General features: G+C 38.9%; 1 protein-coding gene across 1 annotated transcript; it reads left to right on the top strand.

Annotated features, from left to right (window-relative positions):
• The first annotated feature begins 1,909 nt into the window (after window positions 1–1,909).
• LOC306852046 (suppressor of cytokine signaling 5-like) lies at window positions 1,910–13,805 on the top strand. Its single transcript, XM_079388643.1, has 2 exons — window positions 1,910–2,256; window positions 11,750–13,805. Exon 2 carries the CDS (start codon window positions 11,769–11,771, stop codon window positions 13,353–13,355), a length of 1,587 nt encoding a protein of 528 aa, XP_079244769.1. The 5' UTR covers window positions 1,910–2,256; window positions 11,750–11,768; the 3' UTR covers window positions 13,356–13,805.
• Window positions 13,806–20,551: the final 6,746 nt, after the last annotated feature.

Raw genomic sequence — 20,551 nt, 5'->3', positions numbered from 1 at the left:
AAAGTTCCAACATAACAAATGCAGTGTATAAATAAATCAATCAAATTTGTGTTGTGGTTGAAAAGCGCATTTTTATGTTTAAAGCAGATTAAATCAGTAGAGGGCAGTATATCACTTTTAATTATTCCATAGAGATTAATTGAAACAACTTTCATGAAATGGGAGATGGGGGTTGACATAGCAAATGACCTAAAACTACTGCATAAAATTTAAAAGCTTTTTTCTATATACCTCAATTTAACAATAAAGTGTGAACGTTAAAGGATATTTTGACAGTTCCATCCAAATGTCTCCAAATATCAAGAAACAAATTAGTATCCTTCCTCCAATTTATAAGGTTGGACACATTTTTGCCTAATCTTGCTCATGTGAATTTTGCTGATTTAGACTTTCTAAAGTCGCATGGTTAAGTAATCCACATTGAGCCCTATCAAAGTATCTGAGTAGGCTACTGTAACGAGATGAAAAACATATGTTGTTAGAGTCCAAGCACACATGAACTTCACTGATCGTAAAGGTCAGTAGTTGACACTGTGGCTTACAGGGGTATTTTAAAGAACAGCCAGCCTTTGTCGCAGGACATGCACCCATGTCACCTGACTAGGGGACACTGGATAAAGGAAGACTCACTCACATGATAGTCAACACTGTCTCCTTTTCTTAGAAACTATTTATAGAGAAACTCTTTTGTATTTCACTTTTTATCTTATATGTTATAGCTAAATATAATTTTTAAAGATGATTTTTCATTACACTCACAAATTACACATTATTTACATAACACAACTGAACAAAATCCAATAAATGAAGTGTTTGACAGCCATTTCTCGACGTGCAACTTCAAAAGAAAAAAAAAATATTTTAAAAGTAACAAGCTTTAAATTAAGTTTTTTTTTTTTTAGATGATTCTTTCTTTCAATCGGCAACATTTCTCCATACAGTATGGTGTCACTGTGGTTGTTCGTGTTTCTAGTTACATAATCGTCCTACATTACACAGACTACATACAGATCAAAACACGTTATGCAAGTTACGATCCATTCGCGCGAGTTTGCTTTTATGTTGTCAGCACAGAAACTTAAGTCTTAATTTGTGTTTATATCTTGTCACTTGAGCAACCAGCTGAGTCCTGAGGCTGTCGTCCATCACCACTGTCTGGGGCTGGATTTAGTGAAACCCGAATCGTGAACGAGGCGTTCTTTTGAATCGGATCTCTTTTTATGCAGCCGAAACGGTTCACAAACCTCGCCTTAACGATTCGATCTGGAAAAAAAATTGTTCGGACATGCCCGATTCGTGGTAGTAAGCCGAAAGGAGAAGATAATCAGAAAGAGAAGATAATTCGAATTGTGAACTGAGAATTTAATGAGGCGAAAAGTAAGTTACTTTAATTCGGAAATGCTACAATTAGGCTGATTTTGTATGTCAAACATTGTATGTCTTTATGTTTTATCAACATACGAAAGCGAGTTTTGGTTTTAATAAATATCATCGTAACACGTGGAAAACATTTTAGCCAAGAAATGTAAAATAGTTTTAGTTAGTTTAGCCTAATTTCAATGCAAATTGTGCTTTTATGCATATTAATCGTGGCTTAACACACTGAACTATATGATATTATAATAAGTAAGCGAAATACCATTATTTATTGTTTCCTAATGCAATTATTTATAAAAACACTATTGAACTGCCAGACGTGCCTATATTTGGCTTTATTCCGAATGTTTCAGGGATCACGTATAGTCGTAAAAGAACGTTTGAATTATTGAACCGATTCTCTTAAACCAACTGTTCAAACGAACCGACTCGCTGAATTGATTCAGACGTCCCATCACGAGCCGGGAAGTGACGCTTTCTTCCAAAGTCTTTCCCCATCCGTATCCGCCGGAACACAGAACTTCGCGCAATTGGAGTCCGTTGATGTCAGTCAACAGCAGCTTTGCCACCACCTCTCCTGACTCTCTTCTCTGCTGCACTTGGCGACCACATCGGCCGTCAGGGAAAGAAATGCCAACGGGATGAGGAGATCGTAGGCCATGTAAATACAAAATGTTAAATACGAGTTCATCGACACATTGACGTGCAGTTTGCTTTTCGATTATCGCAGTTATGGGCCCAATCGTATCCCGTCCGTGTGTTTTATTCACCACCGTCTCTAGCCTCGGGAAAATGTACCCGATTATTCTTGATAGCATTTTTTTCGCTAACAAAAGAAGACACCCGAAAAAACAATAAAAGAGCACGACAGAAGGATCGGTGAGTTTATCTGAACGCGCATCGATTATTTCATGTTATGGCGAATGTTCTGTCTTTTAACTATTTTTTTTCAGTCGGCCCCCTTTCTGATTGTCCGAAGCCGGTTCATCTAAAGCAACCAAGAGAAATGTATAGAGACACTTAAAATGCCGTGCATTGAGTCATTCAGCACAGACTTAGATTGATGATCCACATATAATTCATGCAATTCAGTGTTTCTTATAGTAAGTAATGTCTGGTGAGAATTATGAAGATATCCAGAAAAATACAGCTATTTCCATGCCTGGATTGATACCTGCTTGCACTGTTAATGCAAAGGCCTACACTAGTCTATTTAACATGAAAGTTTACGGCATGTTAGTAAATAAATAATGTAATTCATTTTTTAGTTGACTTAAATTCAGGCACATGGCAAAAAAAACAAAAAAACTAATTTGTTTATTAGGCGTATACACATGACAGCTCATGAGATGACATAACATGTCAAACAATAGAAATGCTTGGCCATTGATTAAATCCGACCTGAATTCAGTTCTGTGATATAAATTACTGTTAAGAAGATAAACCCTTTCATTTTTAAGGTTTTTTTTTTTATACCTATTTCTCGAATTTCATGTTTTCATAAATTAAAAATGACACAAAATATATTAAAAATATGAATTTTAAGCTAAGAGCATACATTTTTATATAATCAGTGTCATAAATTAACTTAAATTAATCAAATTAAATGTTAAAAACATCTTGATAGCTGATGAAATTAGGTATATAAAAGATAAAGTTGAAATTATATTACACAGTCCAAAGTAAAAATCACATTTTGATCAAATAAGAGAAATGTCGTGAGGTTGAATCAAAGCATAGCTCAGTAGCTTAGTCCATATAATATATATAAATGTAGTTTTGTTTGTCTGAGTACAAGGATTTTTTTTTTTTTTTTTTTGCACTGTTTTGTCCCACTTCTCAAGAATCAGTGTAATGCCAATATTTTGCTGTCATAGGGGCAACTTTTATTTTTTTATGCATATCCATTTATTTTTACCAAGTAAAAAAAATCTTAATTTATGTTAGATACTATAATTAAATCTGTTCATTCTGAATTTGAACAATTTTGACAAACGTGTGAAATGAACTCGTGAAATTAAATTTGAAAGAAGCCATAAATAATCCCAAGGTATCATAAGACAATCACCACTAGTATTTGTTTTTGAGACAGATATGTGAAAGCTGCAGGTCACTACAGTGTCTGCGGAGAAACAAAACCGTTAATTGAAACTCATATGTTATGTCAAATGTTAGGTAACATAGAAATTATAAAACATAGAAAAATAGAAAACATAACTTCCAAGAGGCAATTTGCCTAGAACCTTGTTTAGTTTCTGACTCCCGTTTCTTCGAATTTGCAAAAAGTGCATTGATCCAAGTGGTGTCAGGTGGGAAATGTTACTCAATATAGGCTTAATGCCTATCCATATGTCCTAAATAGGGGGTTGTGGCCCATTGTTGCTTAAGATAAACAGTGGTGTAACCTCAGTAGGCCCATAAAACCTCCTTAACACCACACCTTTACAGAGGTCTCTTTCCCCAAAAAGTGGAGTTTGAGGATGCCTGGGAACATTTTCTATTTCTGCAGACCTGCCACAGTGCTAAATATTGTTGGTTTGTTCTGAAAACAAATTAGCTTTTGAAATATTACCTGCTAGTTCAGGGTATCACAGATATATTTGTTTGACACGTAAGACAATTAGCAGAGAGTGAGAGGCTCTAAACTCCTGCTGGTGTATTTCCGTGTGCAGAGGTTAAGGCCTGTCCAGATATTTTAGTTGTCTTGAGCAGGGCTTAGACATTGCAACAGACGTTTCCTAGAAAGCTGCTTCACTACACTAAGTGCATCATTAATACTCTACAGTAAGGCCTTATTAGCTAACATGAACTAACAATGAGCAGTATGTTTATTTACAGCATTTAGTGAAGTGACATTCAGCCAAGTATGGTGACCCATACTCGGAATTCGTGCTCTGCATTTAACCCATCCAACGTGCACACACACAGCAGTGAACACACACACACCGTGAACACACACCCGGAGCAGTGGGCAGCCATTTATGCTGCAGCGCCCGGGGAGCAGTTGGGGGTTCGGTGCCTTGCTCAAGGGCACCTCAGTCGTGGTATTGAGGGTGGAGAGAGCGCTGGACATTCACTCCCCCCACCTACAATTCCTGCCGGCTGGGGACTCGAACCCGCAACCTTTGGATTACAAGGCCGACTCTCTAACCATTAGGCCACGACTTCCCCCACTTATTAATTATTGTTAGTGTTAGAAAAAAATCCTAACAGATATTTCTTAAAGGTTTGGTAAATTTTGACATTAACATATGATTAATAAATGCTGAGCTAATGCAGTTAATGTTAAGAAATGAAACGTTATTCTAAAGTGTTAACATCTGGTGTTAACTTCTTGGTGGCCAGGTTGAATGATTCAAATTAGTCTCAAATATCAATGCTAATAGGTTTGTTTATTGGCTATTTATTGTTATTTTATAGATTTGTTTAATTAAAGAAATGGAGGTTCCATGTGTCTTAAAATGTATATTACACTGCACTTTTAAAAAATAAAGTTTCCGAAAGGAGATTTTTGCAGTGATGTCACAGAAGAACCATTAGTGAACAGTTCTTAAAAGAATCATTTTTCTTAGTGTGAAAAAAAACATTTTATTATTCTAAAAAAAACTTTTTAAAGGATCCATTTTGCAATGGAAATATTCCATGTAAAAAGTTATTCATGGAAACCATCAATGCCAATAAAGAACCTTTATTTTTAAGCGTCCTCTGTTCAAAGGTTTGGGTTCTGTAAGATTTTTTTATGTTTTAAAGGGTTACTCCACCCCAAAATGAAAATAATTGCTCCATTGCTCCTAACGCCATTGCTGAGGCTCTGTCTGTTTTATCTGTTGTGCAAGGAAGTGCAACCCACCCTGTCTATCTGCTATCCAGGGCATGGATGTTATCATCAACTATCAGTACGACTCTATTACTTGGTGTACTCATATTTTACTTCATACAATACATATGTTTTTCATTTAATATAGTTTCTTATCGTCAGAGAAGGGCATACTTTACATCCAGTAGATTCCGCAGTTACTGAAGGTGTATGTGGTTGATAGGGGCTCTTTCTCAAACTCATGTGGTGCTCAGACTTTTATCAAAAGAGCTCAGGCACGTACAGCATACAGGCGAGATCTCTCTGACCAGAAGCTGAATTTTAGTGTGGATGTTTGTTTTAAATGAATGTGCAGATTTGCGAATGTCTGTCCAGAATGAGGCGGACTGCTCCGGACTGCTTCCTCTTCTGGCCCTTGGGTGCTAGAGATTTCTGGTGTAGAATTTGGCTGCAGTATTAGGTGAAGGGGGGCGAGACCGGGGGGACAGAGGGGACTGGGCCCACACTACCAGGAAGCTGCTGCTCTGGGCAAGGCTTGTTAGCGTTCTTGGTAGCAGAAACCCAAGCTGAGCAGAGAATAGCATAGTGTTTAATGGGCTAGTGTTTTGTGATCTGGTGCCAGGATTCATCCACAGACAGTTCTGTTGCATCTTGTCAATGGTAGAACAAGGGGAACACAAGAACAGATCTACTAATCCATTAATATGCTCTAACTGGTTAAATCAAAAACGTAAGTCATGGAGTGCAGAGTAATGAGGGTTTAAATTGGTAAGTACAGAAGTATCAAGATTTGCTGTTATTTAATTAATATATATATATATATATATATATATATATATATATATATATATATATATATATTATGTATGTATGTATGTATATGTATATATGTGTGTGTGTGTGTGTGTGTGTCTTAAACTGCTACTGGAAAAGTAGAATTGATGAAGTAAATGTAGGATTTGAAAAAGCCATTCAAACTCATCTTATTGCACTGCATTTAAGCATCATGCATTTGCTAAAAAGGTCATAGTAAATGAAAATGTATTATGTAAATGTAGGGAAAATACATAGTTTGGGGTCGTCGTCGTATCTGCGAGTCTTCTGTGTCACGTCACCTGTAGCGTTTTTTCCCCCTGTTGGCAAAGGAATGGACCCACCCTACTCTGGCTTACCTTAATGTTCTTTCCCTCGTCTAACCAATCGCACTCCTGAAGCCTAACTTTTAGATGCTGCAGGCAACTGTCCATATTTCGGACAGAATGCATTTGTATCTGCTGTAAATTATGGTGTTCCAGGTTAAATGGTGATTACCGCATGAGGCTGCTGTTTTTGTTTGTTTTGTTTTGCGTGAGGCTGCTGTTATGAGGTAGCTATGAAGATTGTAAGTTTCGTTATCGCTACATTTAGTTTGCTACCCTTTGCAAAAATGCTCCTCAGTCTCGACCTTAACATTTGTCTCACATATCAGTAAGCTATTACTCTGACATGAAGTCGATTTGAGAACTGTTCAACCTACAAGTAAAGCACAACGTTTAATGTATAGTAATATCAGTATCACTCAGCTCAAGTCAGGCAGTGCTAAGCCATAGCTAGTGTCCGCCTGTTTCGGGATGGAGAAACACATCGAGTTTAGTCCTTCAGCTGCTTCAAAGATTCGTGTGCTGAAATGAAGATTTACAGTGGTTTATTTGCCCTGACTAAGTTCATGTAACATCTTAACAACAATCCTTGTTGATTGTAGACCGTAGTTGTCGCTCAAACATCTTTTAATCATATAAAGCTTTTTATCCTTGAATGCTGCACTGCAAAAAATGCTTTCCTACTTAGAGTTTTTGTCTTGTTTCTAGTCCAAATATATCTCCATTCTTAAATCAAGAAGCATTTTCTAGACAAGTAAAAATTGAGTGAGTTTTTCCTTAAAACAAGCAAAATAATCTGCAAATGGGGTAAGCAAATAATCTTATTTAAAATCCGAAAACAAGATTATTTTGACTTTTGACATTTTTTTCGCCATTTTCACCTTCTTTCCAAAGCACTCTGAACAACCATGAACCGCGTTCTCTATGAAGATGGTGAAGCACGAGGAACCGAAGGATAAACAGATTTCCATCTACTGCTATATTATATATGTTTACGGAGATGAGAACTAAAAAAACTGCCCTGGAAGGGCCAGAACAGCTGTCAGCGTGGACCATAGGCACCGATCATGTTATTATTGCAGAGCCTCTCCGATCGAATGCAGTTGGATTTCCCTCACTGTTTGAGTGAGAGAAAGCACCGCCTGCGCATCCAGTTTTCCCTTCTCTCTCAGATATTACAAGTGCGCGTTTTTCAGTGTGAACAGTGGGCACCGACCGGCATGGATGGCGAAACAACCTTGTCAGAGCTGTAATGCGGCCCAGAAGTGCGTGTGGTGTGTGCTTGTCGTGCGTCTAAAATCTACAATCTACATCTACATACCCTCCAAAAGTTTGGAAACGCCCTAGGTGGAGTTTAGTTTGTCACCTTTTTCACTCCTGACGAGTTTGCACCCCTGTAATTAAATCCAAAAATTCTAAAGTTCTAACACTTTTTAACTACATTACTTAAAATATTTCAAATGTTATACATAAAATATATTACAAGGTAGAAATTAATGGTTATGAAGATCTAAGAAAATTCCTTTTTATAGTGAGATCCAGAAGTTTCAGGACCGAAAGCAAATGTTTTCATACTAAGTGAAATATTTAAGATTTTGGATTTCCAGGTTGCTAATCATGTAATTAAATTTATTACACTGATCATGTGAACTCCTTTGTACAGACAGTCAGATGTTCTTCCACTGAAGCACATGATGCTCTTTGGATCATTCTCAAATCATGCTGAGGAACATGATCATCATCAGGTTTGACACAGACTTATGCCGTTCATGCAGTTGAGTACTGCTGTCATTGAAGTAATATGTAGGTGTACAAACCAAGTACTGAGAGATTTAAAAAAAATCTGTTAAGCAGATAAACCTGTAAGTAATTAAACAAATTTGTATTCAAATGAAGTGCATTTTCACTTTGTTGCCCATAGGCCCTCTATAGAGTAGTCTATACAATTGGTCTTTATTTCAGTCCTGATATTACAATATCAGGATTATAATATATCGTAATATAACTATATATATAAGTATTGTAATATAACTATATACATAAGTATTTACATATACATTGTTCTTGGGTAATTTATAGTGTCTGTTTAGGTATGATTTCCACTCGAGGAAGGGGCATTGCCTTTGCCAATATCCTGTCTCGACCCATTTTTTGAGCCAAATATTTAAAAATAGTTTTGTTTGTTTGCTCTTGGGGTACGGTTCTGTCTCTTAGCCACACAAGGGAGCCCCACAGTCAAACATGAGCCTCCCCTGTGTCACGTGCACAGTATAAGAAAACATTATGGATGGAAACATTTGACAAAATAGCCTGATTCATTACATCATGTATGTGTTATAGGTTATTTCCTATAAGATTATCATTGCATAGAATATATACACATCCTTCTAAGACACATTTGCAACTCCTTCACATGAAAACCCCTTAGGTATGAACTTTGCATGGTTGAAGGGTGTACTCTAGTTCTGGTCTTTTGCCCATGGGCTTTCCTAAGACAGTATATTGAAGATCTCCACAGTTGGTGTGTGTTGGGAAGTGGTTGACTTCAGGTGATAGACTTGGCCTTTGAGACCAGCGTGCACTAGGAAGTTAATGTACATTCATTCTGGTGTGCCTCCTCACAACTACGTTTGCCAAGGCTAGGTTATATAATATCAATTTACCACAGTTCTAGTCATTTCAGTAGTGCTAACGTTGGTCATGCAACACTTTTTGCACAACACTCTTGTTTCAATATGCAACTTTTTTGATTGGGAATCTAAGCAAAAAACAAATTACCTTTGGCTTCATGTTTAGCTCGAAGTTTCACAGAATACATCTTAATGAAATCTTTGACCCCTTTTCATGAAACCCTCTGACCACCCTGCACCACAATTTTACATTGTTATGTAGTGCAAGTTCATTCTGGAAGTGGAGCAAGTTTCTGAGTTTGGGGGAAAGGTTAGTCTTGTTGGCCTCTGTTCACATTGTCGCCATAGCTGCACTGCCAGATCTGAACTTTGATTTATGGTCATCCTTTATGCTCTCAGACTGGCTTTGAAAGGGACAAAGACAGGGTAACCAGAGGAAAGATGGGCAAAAAAGACAGTAGAAAGATTATTAGTAGGAATTTAGTAGGATTTTGCTGTATGTGCAGTCATGTACCGTACTGGCATTTAGCAGGAGGTTCTGCCAAAATGTCACCATATCCAATATTTAGAAACATGAATGAAGGTGAGGGTTTAAAAGTACAAGGGTATTATAACTTGCTTGCTTTTGTAAATATAGCTTGTAACTTATCCAGTTTAAAGAAAATTTAAATTCTCAATTAAAGTTGAGATTCCATGCCATTTAGCTACTGTAAGTGCATTTATTACTTTTACTTCATTTACAGGCCGCTAACCTGATGACCATTAGCACAAAGGATGAATCCACCATCATATTAAAGCAACATGTCTATAACAATTTAGGGTTATGCAAAATTCAGGATTATATCTCTCTCTCAGTTCAGGAGTTGGAATTTGACAGAATGAGTAATCTGCCTGTCTTTCATGGCTGTTTATACTTTATTTATTTATTTTTTGGATGAGTTTGGATAAGACTGGGCTGGAACTGAAGTCCGTCTCAAGTCTGAGTCCTAGACCACATTTTCAAGAGCATTTGAACTGGACCCTTACTCAAATGAGCTGGTCTCGACTAGTTTTAACTATACAATTTTACAGAATTGTCCGCACCTCCCACCCCTAATCAATATCAGAATCCATTCTGATGCCAGTTGCTGATTTTCTGTCAGCATCAGAAGTCATAAGTTTGTCCAACTGAAATTTGTAGGACATTTACATATGACAACCAGCAGCCTCTAAAAAAACATGACACCCATCCTTTGCCTCTCCTCTATCTGAGAGAAAGTGAATTATGCACTGTAGCTCTTTCTCCCATATGACCTACATTCTGTTGTTCTTTTTATCAGGAGACTTGATGAACTATCATTAATTATTTATGGCAGTTTTTCTCTCTGGTTCAGGCTTCTCTTGTGACATATTTTACATTAAATAATTTGAAGTCCTGGTTTTTGATTGAAAATTAACGCAATGACATGCTTTGGTTATTTTGTGGGGGATTTTTTGTTTTTAATATGTTACTGGTTTTATTACTATTTATTTAAAGTTTTTGCAACTCTCTTACTTTCCATAGAAATACATGCACTTGGCTTATACAGCTTGCTTTATGTGTTCAGAGGTGGAAAGTTCATCCTGTGAAAGGTACATGTGCTTAATAAAAAAGCTAGTTTTTCTGAGCACATGCAGTTCTCGAGCTCATGCTTCACCTGGAGGCGATCCCTACTCTATTTTTTGCTGACTCTCGTTTGGCCTGTTCTGACTTTTTGGTCTGGTCTATCATGGTGGTGCTTTTACAGTTATATGTGAAGAACTGCCAGTGAACAGTTAATTAGCTCAGACACAAATTCATGTTTATGTTTGGGAAGAGTGCATGAGCTTTTTCAAGATTATTAAAGTTAAAGCCAAATCAAAAGTTCTTTTACACAATGATTAAGGAAGATAGGATTTACAGAGCACATGCAAAATCTCTGAGTTCATTAGCTGCTTAGTGCTCTGCTGTGGCGGGTCAGAAAAAGACAGGCCCAGACCGGCATTGTAACTCAGCCCACGGCAGCATGTTGATGGGAGCAGTTCCATGTGTTCATTTTTAGCGCTGGCCTTGAGTCTCAGTGAGTCTGCCTGGCAACACTTTAATCACTTAGGGCCTGTTTACACCTGGAATTAACATAAGTCTCCTGTGGTCACTTAAGATTGCATCATGTATTGAGTGATTCTGTATTGCGTCATGTATTGAGTGTTACTGCCTGTTGATAAATCATAAAAATATAATCACTTTGCAGTTGCAATGCTTATTGGTTTGAGTATTTTAATGTCTGTATTAGTTGATGTTTAATTATGCTTGACCTGTAACTGTCAGAGTTCACATTGATTCACTATTATAGCCATTATGTGCAATTATTTTAGAATTATTTTTTATATAATATTTTATGGTGGTAATTTATAGGTAAGTCTTTCATATGTTGGACCCATTTAAATTAATAAATGTTTCTATTAAAAATATTTTACTTGGCAAAGTATAAATGTTTGTAAATTGGTTTAATTAATGTTCAGGTTACATCTGGATATATTAATGAGTACTACACAGGCAAAATGGTCACATTTGTTTCTGACTTCCTCTGAACGTGGAATAAACGCAGTATATTTAGAATTAACTTGTGATTAGATTACCCAAGATAGACGTATAAATGGGGCTTTAGTCAACCACATGCACACTCTTATGTCTGTGCTTCTTCATTTTTTGTACTTATAACTAGATGGTTTTCATCTCATTGGGATTTGACATCATGTACTAATAGAAGTCTGACTTTTTGTTCCAGATCCAGGAGCCCCCACCTCATGGAGAAGGTTGGCAAGGTGTGGAGCAACCTTAAGAAGGGATGTCAATCTCTGCTCCACACAGATGGGGGTTCTCGCATTCAAACGCCGCCACAGCTTCAACCGCAAACAGACACGTTATGCCAGAGTGTGGACGAGGCCCAGGGAGACAGCATTCTAGAGGCTGCTAGTCCCTCTAGCAGTATGGCGGCACTCCCTCTAGTGGCATGGAGGACTGGTGGGAGTGTGACACGACAGGGCCATAACTGTGTAGTGGATGTACCCCAGATACTAGAGATCACAGTTGAGCAGGATACTGAAGATGCTCGTGCTCCCTTGGGAGCCCGCAGAGACTCTTACTCGCGTCATGCACCTTGGAGTGGAAAGAAGAGGCACTCATGTTCCACTAAGGCTCAGAGTTCTCTGGAGACGACAGATCAGCAATCAGGCCGGTCTCGGCGCAAACATGGGACTGGTAGCAGCCATGAAGAGCCGGAGTCAGGGGCAGCACGCTCCCTACGACAGCAGATTCATGATACAGTGGGCCTGTGCCTCCCACTGCGCTCATCCTCTCGGCACACTCACCTTCCACCACCTAAACGTAAGATACAAATCACAGAGCTGATGCTGGAGACGTGCCCCTTCGCACCAGGATCAGACCTTGCCCGAAAATGGCACCTCATTAAACAGCACACAGCACCAGTCACAGTGACATCAGTAGATTCATCCTCAGATGCTTGCGGTGCTACCTGTGCATCACCGGAAGATGAGGAAGAGTGCTTGAGAGAGAGAAGACGACTCAGCATCGAGGAGGGTGTTGACCCACCTCCAGATGCCCAAATCCACACAGTGGAGGCTACCACAGCCCCTATGGCTTCCCTTTATAAACTGGGACCTAAGTTGGCCCCTGGAATGAGTGAGGCCCTAGGCGATAGCCGGGGGGCAACAGCAGCTAACTGTGACTCTGAGGACGACGATACCACCACTCTTTGCTTGCAAGCACGCAGGCCCAAGCAGCGACATGCTTCAGCGGAGGGCCTCCTGAGCAGCAAGCAACAGGGGCCTTGTAAGGTGCACACTCAGATTGACTACATCCACTGCTTGGTTCCAGATCTGCTACAGATCGCAGCACTCCCCTGTTACTGGGGTGTGATGGACCGATATAAGGCTGAAGCGCTGCTGGATGGTCGGCCCGAGGGAACCTTTCTCCTGCGAGACTCGGCTCAAGAAGACTACCTGTTTTCTGTTAGCTTCCGCCGCTATGGCCGTTCGCTGCACGCACGCATTGAGCAGTGGAATCACAACTTCAGCTTTGATGCACACGACCCTTGCGTGTTTCATGCAGCCACCGTCACGGCACTCTTGGAACACTACAAGGACCCTAGCGCTTGCATGTTCTTTGAGCCATTGCTCACCGTGCCTCTGCACCGGACCTTCCCATTTGGCCTCCAAAGCCTGGCTCGATCAGCCGTTTGCAATGGGATCACCTACGATGGCATCGGGGCACTGCCACTGCCCCCTGCTCTGCAGGACTACCTCAGGGAGTATCACTATAAGCAGAGGGTGCGCATACGCTGGTTTGAGAGGGAGCCAGTCAAGGCCAAGTGAGGCAGGGCAGATACTTCTCAGCTCTCCAGCAGAAGTAGTCCATTCAGCACTTTGCAGAGGTGGAGGAATTGTTTTTTTTTCTTTTTCTTTTTTTTTTTTGTGTGGGGGGACGGGTTGGATTGGGACTGAAAGGAGGGACCTGTAATTGAACACTATATAAGCTTCTATCATTTTTTTTATCAAAGAAATTACATATACAGTAGCTCTCCAATGTGCACATTTCACTACAGCTTCTGGACTAGGAAGAAGCAGCAGAGATCTTAGTCTAGTTTTCCCTTCTCCCTCAGTTGCCATGGCTGTGGGGGAATCTGCAGATACAGATATTTTCATGCCCCTCCACTCTTTCACTTCTTGACTATGTGGTTTATAGCCATTTCACTTTGTGTTGTACCGTTCACCTGCCCTTGATTCCCTTGCATTAAATTTGCATTGTTAATGCTTATTCAAAGTAATATTGCAGACAAATTTTGAGGGGAGGGGAAATGAAGGGTGATGTTCAAATATTGCTTTCCCAGCTTCTTTCATCATCCTTAGCTTTCATGGTGCTCTGTCAGTGGTTCCTATGGTAACAATCTGTGCTCATTCCGTCGTTAATGGAGGAGGCATTCTAGAGCAGGACACAGAAAGGCTTTCACCTTGCTCAGTGAGCACGAGACAGAGAAATCCATGAACGATGGATTGACCTTAAACCATGTGTCCAGACAGCTTTTGGGAATGCGTTGCAGCGGAGAGAATGGTTCTGTGGCATTCTGCTTCCAGGAAGCGTTAAGGATGATGTACACAACGTGACACTGTGTGGTGTGAGAGCGCTTGGTTTTCAAAAAACATAGTTACTCACACTCTGCGTTCTGTTGCTGTCAGTATGTTTTGTAATCATTAATTCCTACCACTAATTGCACAGGGAGGGTGACTAATTCTGTATCGTCTTTTTTTGTATTGTTTTGAATGGTCTATCAGTGCCCTGGAAGTTGAGCACTGGTTGAGAGCACTTTAACTTAACTGTGCTTATGTTAGTGGGTGAAGCAGAGGCGATACATAAACCTGCTACACTGGGACCATTGATTTTTAGGCATAAACACCCTCCTATATAGGAATAAACACTACGCTCACTTTGTCTAGCCCACATTGTTCTAGAGAGGACAGAGTAAGTTTTGAGGCAACCCCATCAGTGCCATTGGATTTGGGTCAAGCTGGCTTGTTTAGCTTGATTTTGGGATGATTTAATAATTGATTAAATGGTTCACCTAAAAATTTAAATTCTGTCATTGATTACTCACCCTCATGTCGTTCCAAACACAGAACACAGATTAAGAATTTTTTTGATGAAATCCGAGAGCTTTCTAACCCTTTTTTAAGATCATCCCTACTACCTTTCTGGGCCTTGAACATGGTAGTTGTGTTCTATGCAGGGTCAGAAAGCTCTCAGATTTCATCAAAAATATCTTAATTTGTGTTCTGAAGGTGAACAAAGGTCTTACAGGTTCGGAACTACATGAGGGTGAGTAATCAATGACAGAATTAAAATTTTTTGATTGAACTATACACTAATGATCTGTAGTCATTTTTTTTTTTAAAGCAACTAGGAGGAAAGTTCACGATTTAAATAATAGAGTATAATCACATTATTGGCCCCTAGGCCAAGACCAGCCATATCCGCACTTGAATTTCTTTAACTAAAATGAGGGATTTCAAATGCCACAGGTGTTTTTGATAAATGCTAGACTCTCTTGTCGTTTGCTCCATCTAGACCTAGATCACTTAAGCAGTGTGCCTTGACTGCCTTCATACATCTAAAGCTTTTAGTTCATCATTTGTTGCATTCAGTGGATGTTACTAACAGTGGTCCAATTGAGTGCCAATGGTGCTGTGAGACATCCTCTTCATGGGCCTGGTGCTGATGTATGAAGCATTTTGAGTACTGCTAGGGATATGAATTGATTCCCACATCTTTCTGACTTGTTTTCAATTGATGAGATCAGGTAGAACTGCCTAATGCTCAGCTCAGGCTCGCAACACCTAAACAACAGTATGGTACCGTGCGACTATAACCAGCTTTGTGTGTTTGTGTGAGTGTGTTGCACTGCCCCTGACCTCCCTGTCAACCGCAAGAGACTTCTGCTGACATGAAAAGTTTTGTTATCCGTTCCTCCCAGGCAACACTAATCCACAGTCTATCCTGATGCATTTAAAGTTGTCTTCCTGCACGTTATCCCGTTGAGTCTTTTTCCTTGCACAAGAAAGGATGTCAGGGTCATCCTGGAAAGAATTCAAAGCCCTGAGGAGGGAACTTTGAGGCGACACTGACTCACCACTGTGTGGTTTGTTCTCCCTCACCTCCTCTCTTTCTGTATGGTGTGGGTGAAATGAGTGCAATTTAGACAGATGAACTTAGACGGCTTAGATGGAGCTTGTGAACCAGGTTTCAGGTTGACATGGCATCTGAAAGGGCCAGCTGTCCTGCTTACCGTTCACCTGTAAAAGTGTCATGCTTGGCTTCGCTCCAGACACTCCTCAGTGCACTAACTCATGAAACTTGACATGTACCTACCTATACCTGTGTGTACCAATTTTCATCAGGGGTGGAACATTTGCTCAGTCAGATGGGGGCAGAGATGGGGCCCTGGTGCCTCTCCCCCCAGTTTTCCCTAGTTTTACTAAAGACTTAATGGATTAAAATAGATATCTATCTGTCTATATAAATATATATTGATACAGATTTTAAGATGAAATATTTTTAATATTACTAACTGTAAAGAAAATGCAATAATCTTCTTGGGCTTAGCTCTAATGGTGACCCATGTGAAAACTGATGTGAGTTGTCTGAGAAGTCTGTCTCCTTTGAAATTGTCTTCAGGTTAGGATCGTTATGTTCACATCATAAGAAAAATGGACGTGGTGCAATGTGTCATAAGTGTATGAGAGAGAAACTATAGATTAATATGACCAAAGGTTTAAGTTTGGTGAAAAAGTGTCAATGTGATAGCTTTTAGATACCATCCTCACAAAATGATTACAAAAATGTTCCAAAATAAACATTTTCAAAGTTAAATAGGGCCTTGTTTAAGACCCCAAAGGTGCTAATTGGCTCACTGTATGGATTTAGAGACTTTTAGAAGTGCCTTTTCTTAAATTTTCTTACCCTTTCTTCAAGGTCCCTAGTATGGATAATTTGCATGTTGCAGCAAATTAAAGCAAAATTCCCTGTTGTAGAAAATGCAACAAAAACATATGCATTAGTTTTATTTCTTTTTCTACAAGTGTGTAGTTGTGCCACAAGAAAGTTGAAAATATCTCAAAGAATTAGCCTGCACAAAGCTTTTAATCCCCCATGTTTTAGTACCCAATTTAAGGTCTGGATTTTATGATGAAATATTTATAGACCATCAGGTGTATGATTGACTCAAGAGATCAGTCAGCATGGATGGAGACCTGATCACAAAGCAAGATGAAAGGTCATGATTCTCAGATGTGATACTAAGGTTTAGATTGACAGCGTGTGGCCTCACATGATATACGCCTGTCAATAAGCTGGTGTAGCTGGAATTTCTTTTAGAAAATAACAAGACTATGTTCAAATATTAGAGAGAAAATCGTTTTGTGTGCAGAGCCTTGCACATTACCAACAGGGAAGGTTTTCTGTTCAATGTTATTTGATCTGTTTCTGTACACAAACTATAGGGAGGTTGTGTTCGACAATGTTTAGATAGAAATAAAAGACTGACTTGTATTCAGTTCTGTTGAATCTGTTTCAGATTCAATAAATCACAAGCATCATCATGGTAACTATGTTACTGTAAAGCTCTATATGCACATTTGTTTTAGAGAAAGGGGCTGAAGGTGAGGTTTAGGACTGGGATGACTTCAGCCATGACCTGCCTCTGTATTTCTGATTGGACCCTTGGGACTAGCTGAACCATGCACCATGGGTTTTCTGGAGTGACGTGGTTATCACTGTCTCTCACCCTCTTATGTTTCAATTATTGTTTTTTTATACACTGCCCAAGGTTTGTACTGTACGATGTAATTACTCGCACTTGATGTCATTTCTCTTATCTTTCCTTCATTCTCTCTAATGTACAGTTAATGGTACCTACTCCCAGGCTGTTACTAAGTTGCTCTGTTGTATTATTTTGTTTGACTTTGGGTTACAATTTGCTGTTTTTGGGGGGCAGAGGGTTGCAGCTCCGCATCCCCCTCTTTCACCAGTACCTGTCACTCTGGGTGCTCTTGGCTTATGCTTTTTTGTCTTAATATTCAAAAATAAAAGTGTTGTATGTGTAATGTTTTCCTTGATTTTCTTTTTTTATTTAGCACACTGTGACACCAGGTTGCTTCTACCAGGACTTATGAATAAAGTCTATCAAATTTGTGGTATTGGAAAAAAAAAAAATTCGGAAAATTTAGATTGAAATTTTGAATGTTTGAAAAGGTCACCTCTATTTTAGTTAAATTGCTAAATTAATTATAAATCTTGAAAATGTTAATGCATTTTCAATTACATCTTTTTTGTTTTAAGGTAGCCCTTGCTTAGCATTGTGCTAACATATTTTACAAAAATCGATTCGCTAGAACAATTAAGATTTGATAATGTGCTACATTTTTGATTAGGCACTGAGAAAAGGGATCTTGCATGACTCTAAGACTGAAGGCAGAGTCAGGTTGTCATGCAGTGTGTTCTGTTGAAATCAGGTCAAATTAGTAAGTGGGTTCAGTTTATCCGCAGCAAACCTTTTTAATAACTGAAAGGCTGCATTGTTTGAGGAGATGGAAGGTAGGTGGAAAAAGATGATGTAATCTCCATCTAATGCACTAGCCATATCGAACCAGTATTATGTAATGCACTTTTTACCAATTCTGCATTAATCTACGTTCCATGTGTTTTCAGTCCCCTGTTCGGGACGCTTCAGGTCAGTGGGTAGGGACCTGCAGGAGTTCAGTGTGGTTGGAGTCTGACTTGAAGACACTGTACTGCGCTATAAATATACCCAGACATCTGGGCCTTGCCAACATTTAGAAGTTCACAGTAAGGTTCTCATGGTCTTGTATTAGACACAATGGAATAACTGTTCAAGTGACATCTGGTTCATCTGGTCTTGTCATCCAGCTCAAACAAGGTAAGCAAAGAAATAACTAACCTTGTTTCTTTCTAGCAGCCAAGACACCTAAACACTGTAATTTTTAAAAGATTCTTCTTCTGTCTTCTGCTAGTGACTTTTGACATTTAGAAAAAGAAAAATCTTATTAATTGACATTCAGGGCCTCTGTAATGCTCAGCTCTATCCCCTTGTGGCTCAAAATACCTTTCTTTATTGGCTGTTTCGTAAGTTCTTAGAAAATGTACCAGGTCACTCACCTCTTATTGCTGGACCCAGTGTTGAGATTCCCTCCTCCTCGACTCTATGATGAGTATAATATGTTGTCAGTTCATCATTAAGGCTCTCCGTCTCTTTCACAGAAACGGGGAGGGCAAGGGTCGGGTTGCATTCTCTCCTCTGCACGCCATGTCTGGCTGGGGTTTGTAAGACACCCGTGTAATGGGCAGTGGACTACCAAAAGACATGCAGTAAACCTATTCATCAAATAATCCACATCAAAGTTGCCCTCGAGAAATTAAGCGTGTGTTCTTTCTTTTTTTTTTTTAAGCCATCTGCTTTTTGCTGGATTAAACTTGATACAGTAACTTCTAAGAAGTCTATGATTTGCTATTGATTAAGGGTTCTAAGAATTAGCTCCTGCCAACGCTGAAATGTAGTTAAACTGTTCTCACACACAGACAGTTGCTAACAGGAGTAGGTCTTTTTTGGAGGTCTCAAGTTCAAGGACCTCATTTATAAAATGTTGCACAGAAACCATCCTATATTTGATCTTATGATGATCTCTCAAATATGCCTCTCTCTCAGATGTGAAATCTATGATCTTGAACTTGCACGCAACTGAATGGTTTCAGTTCTCTGCCTTGTAAACGACTTAATAATTGTCATTAACATATAAAAGATCACCAGTCATCATCCAAATCCTTTCATTTAGAACAGCAAACTGCAAGAACAGCTTACATTTCCAAAAAAGTATGAATTACAAAAGTTCCAAAAAGTATGTATGTCTGCTCAGACCTTGACGTGATGCTAAGCACTTTTCTACGTCAAAGGCAGTTTTTACAAATGTCCGTTGGTGTGGATTTAAGCGCACACACACTCTAAGATTAGATCTGTGCGTATGCACGCTTTATAAATGAGGCCCCAAGTGTGGAGACCCAAAGAGGGATTTGTGCCATCTGGAAATCTGCACTGTAGCTGAATGATTGTCAGAAGACACACAAAACTATAATTGTCTTTGTGTATGTGAGAATTTTCTGTCATACCATGACTTCTTTAAGAAACAGTTAACCAAGGTATGAATATTCTGTTGTTTACTGTTATTTAAAATAAAAAAAGGACAACAGTAGGCCTACTTGCAATAGACAGTAGATTTCAAGCTTCAGAAAGGACCATAAAAGTATGTGATAGTAGCCTATGCAACTCTTGCACTGTATTTAAAGCCATATAATGGCATGCGATATACCGAAATTAAAGTCATTATTCACTTGACTGCTTCGTAAGAAATAAAGAGTGAATCCTTCTTTTCATCCAAATCTTTTTAAAGGGGTCATGAACTGCCTTTATATTGTTTTGTACTGATCTCTCGGGTCCACTTTTTTTTTTTTTTTTTTTTTTTTTTTTTACGTAAAAAACAAAAAAACTATTTAGAAGTATTTGTATATTTTGTGTCCTGTTTTGACCCCCCTCATTGGAATGCTGTGTTTGAATAGGCGCCCACTGGTATGATTGGCTAACAGTTGTGTATGTTTGACAGCTTACATCCTTCACAGATGGTCGCTGCTATGTTTTAGGTTAAAAACGCATAAATTCTCAGTACATATCAAACAATCTGTAATAACAGACAAAGCAATAGTGACCACGTAATAAAAACAGTTACTCACACTTGTGTTATGCAACATTACTATTGGATCCAATATGGTCAGCACAGCATTGTCTTTTAGTTTCAATCTTTTTTTAAATCCTGCTTCGAATTGGTTTTAAATGAACCTGTGGTAAAATTAAGTGAACAAAGGACCAAGATCTTACTGACGAAGTCTGGAATGTTATTAAAAATAAAGTTCAAAGTTTATTGCTTGGTTTCTGCGTAGACCTGCATTTTCC

This window comes from Barbus barbus, assembly GCF_936440315.1.
Source record: "Barbus barbus genome assembly, chromosome: 32".
NCBI classification, from domain to species: Eukaryota; Metazoa; Chordata; class Actinopteri; order Cypriniformes; family Cyprinidae; genus Barbus; species Barbus barbus.
Note: the sequence above shows the minus strand (reverse complement) of the source record. Positions and strands in the feature narration are given on the sequence as shown.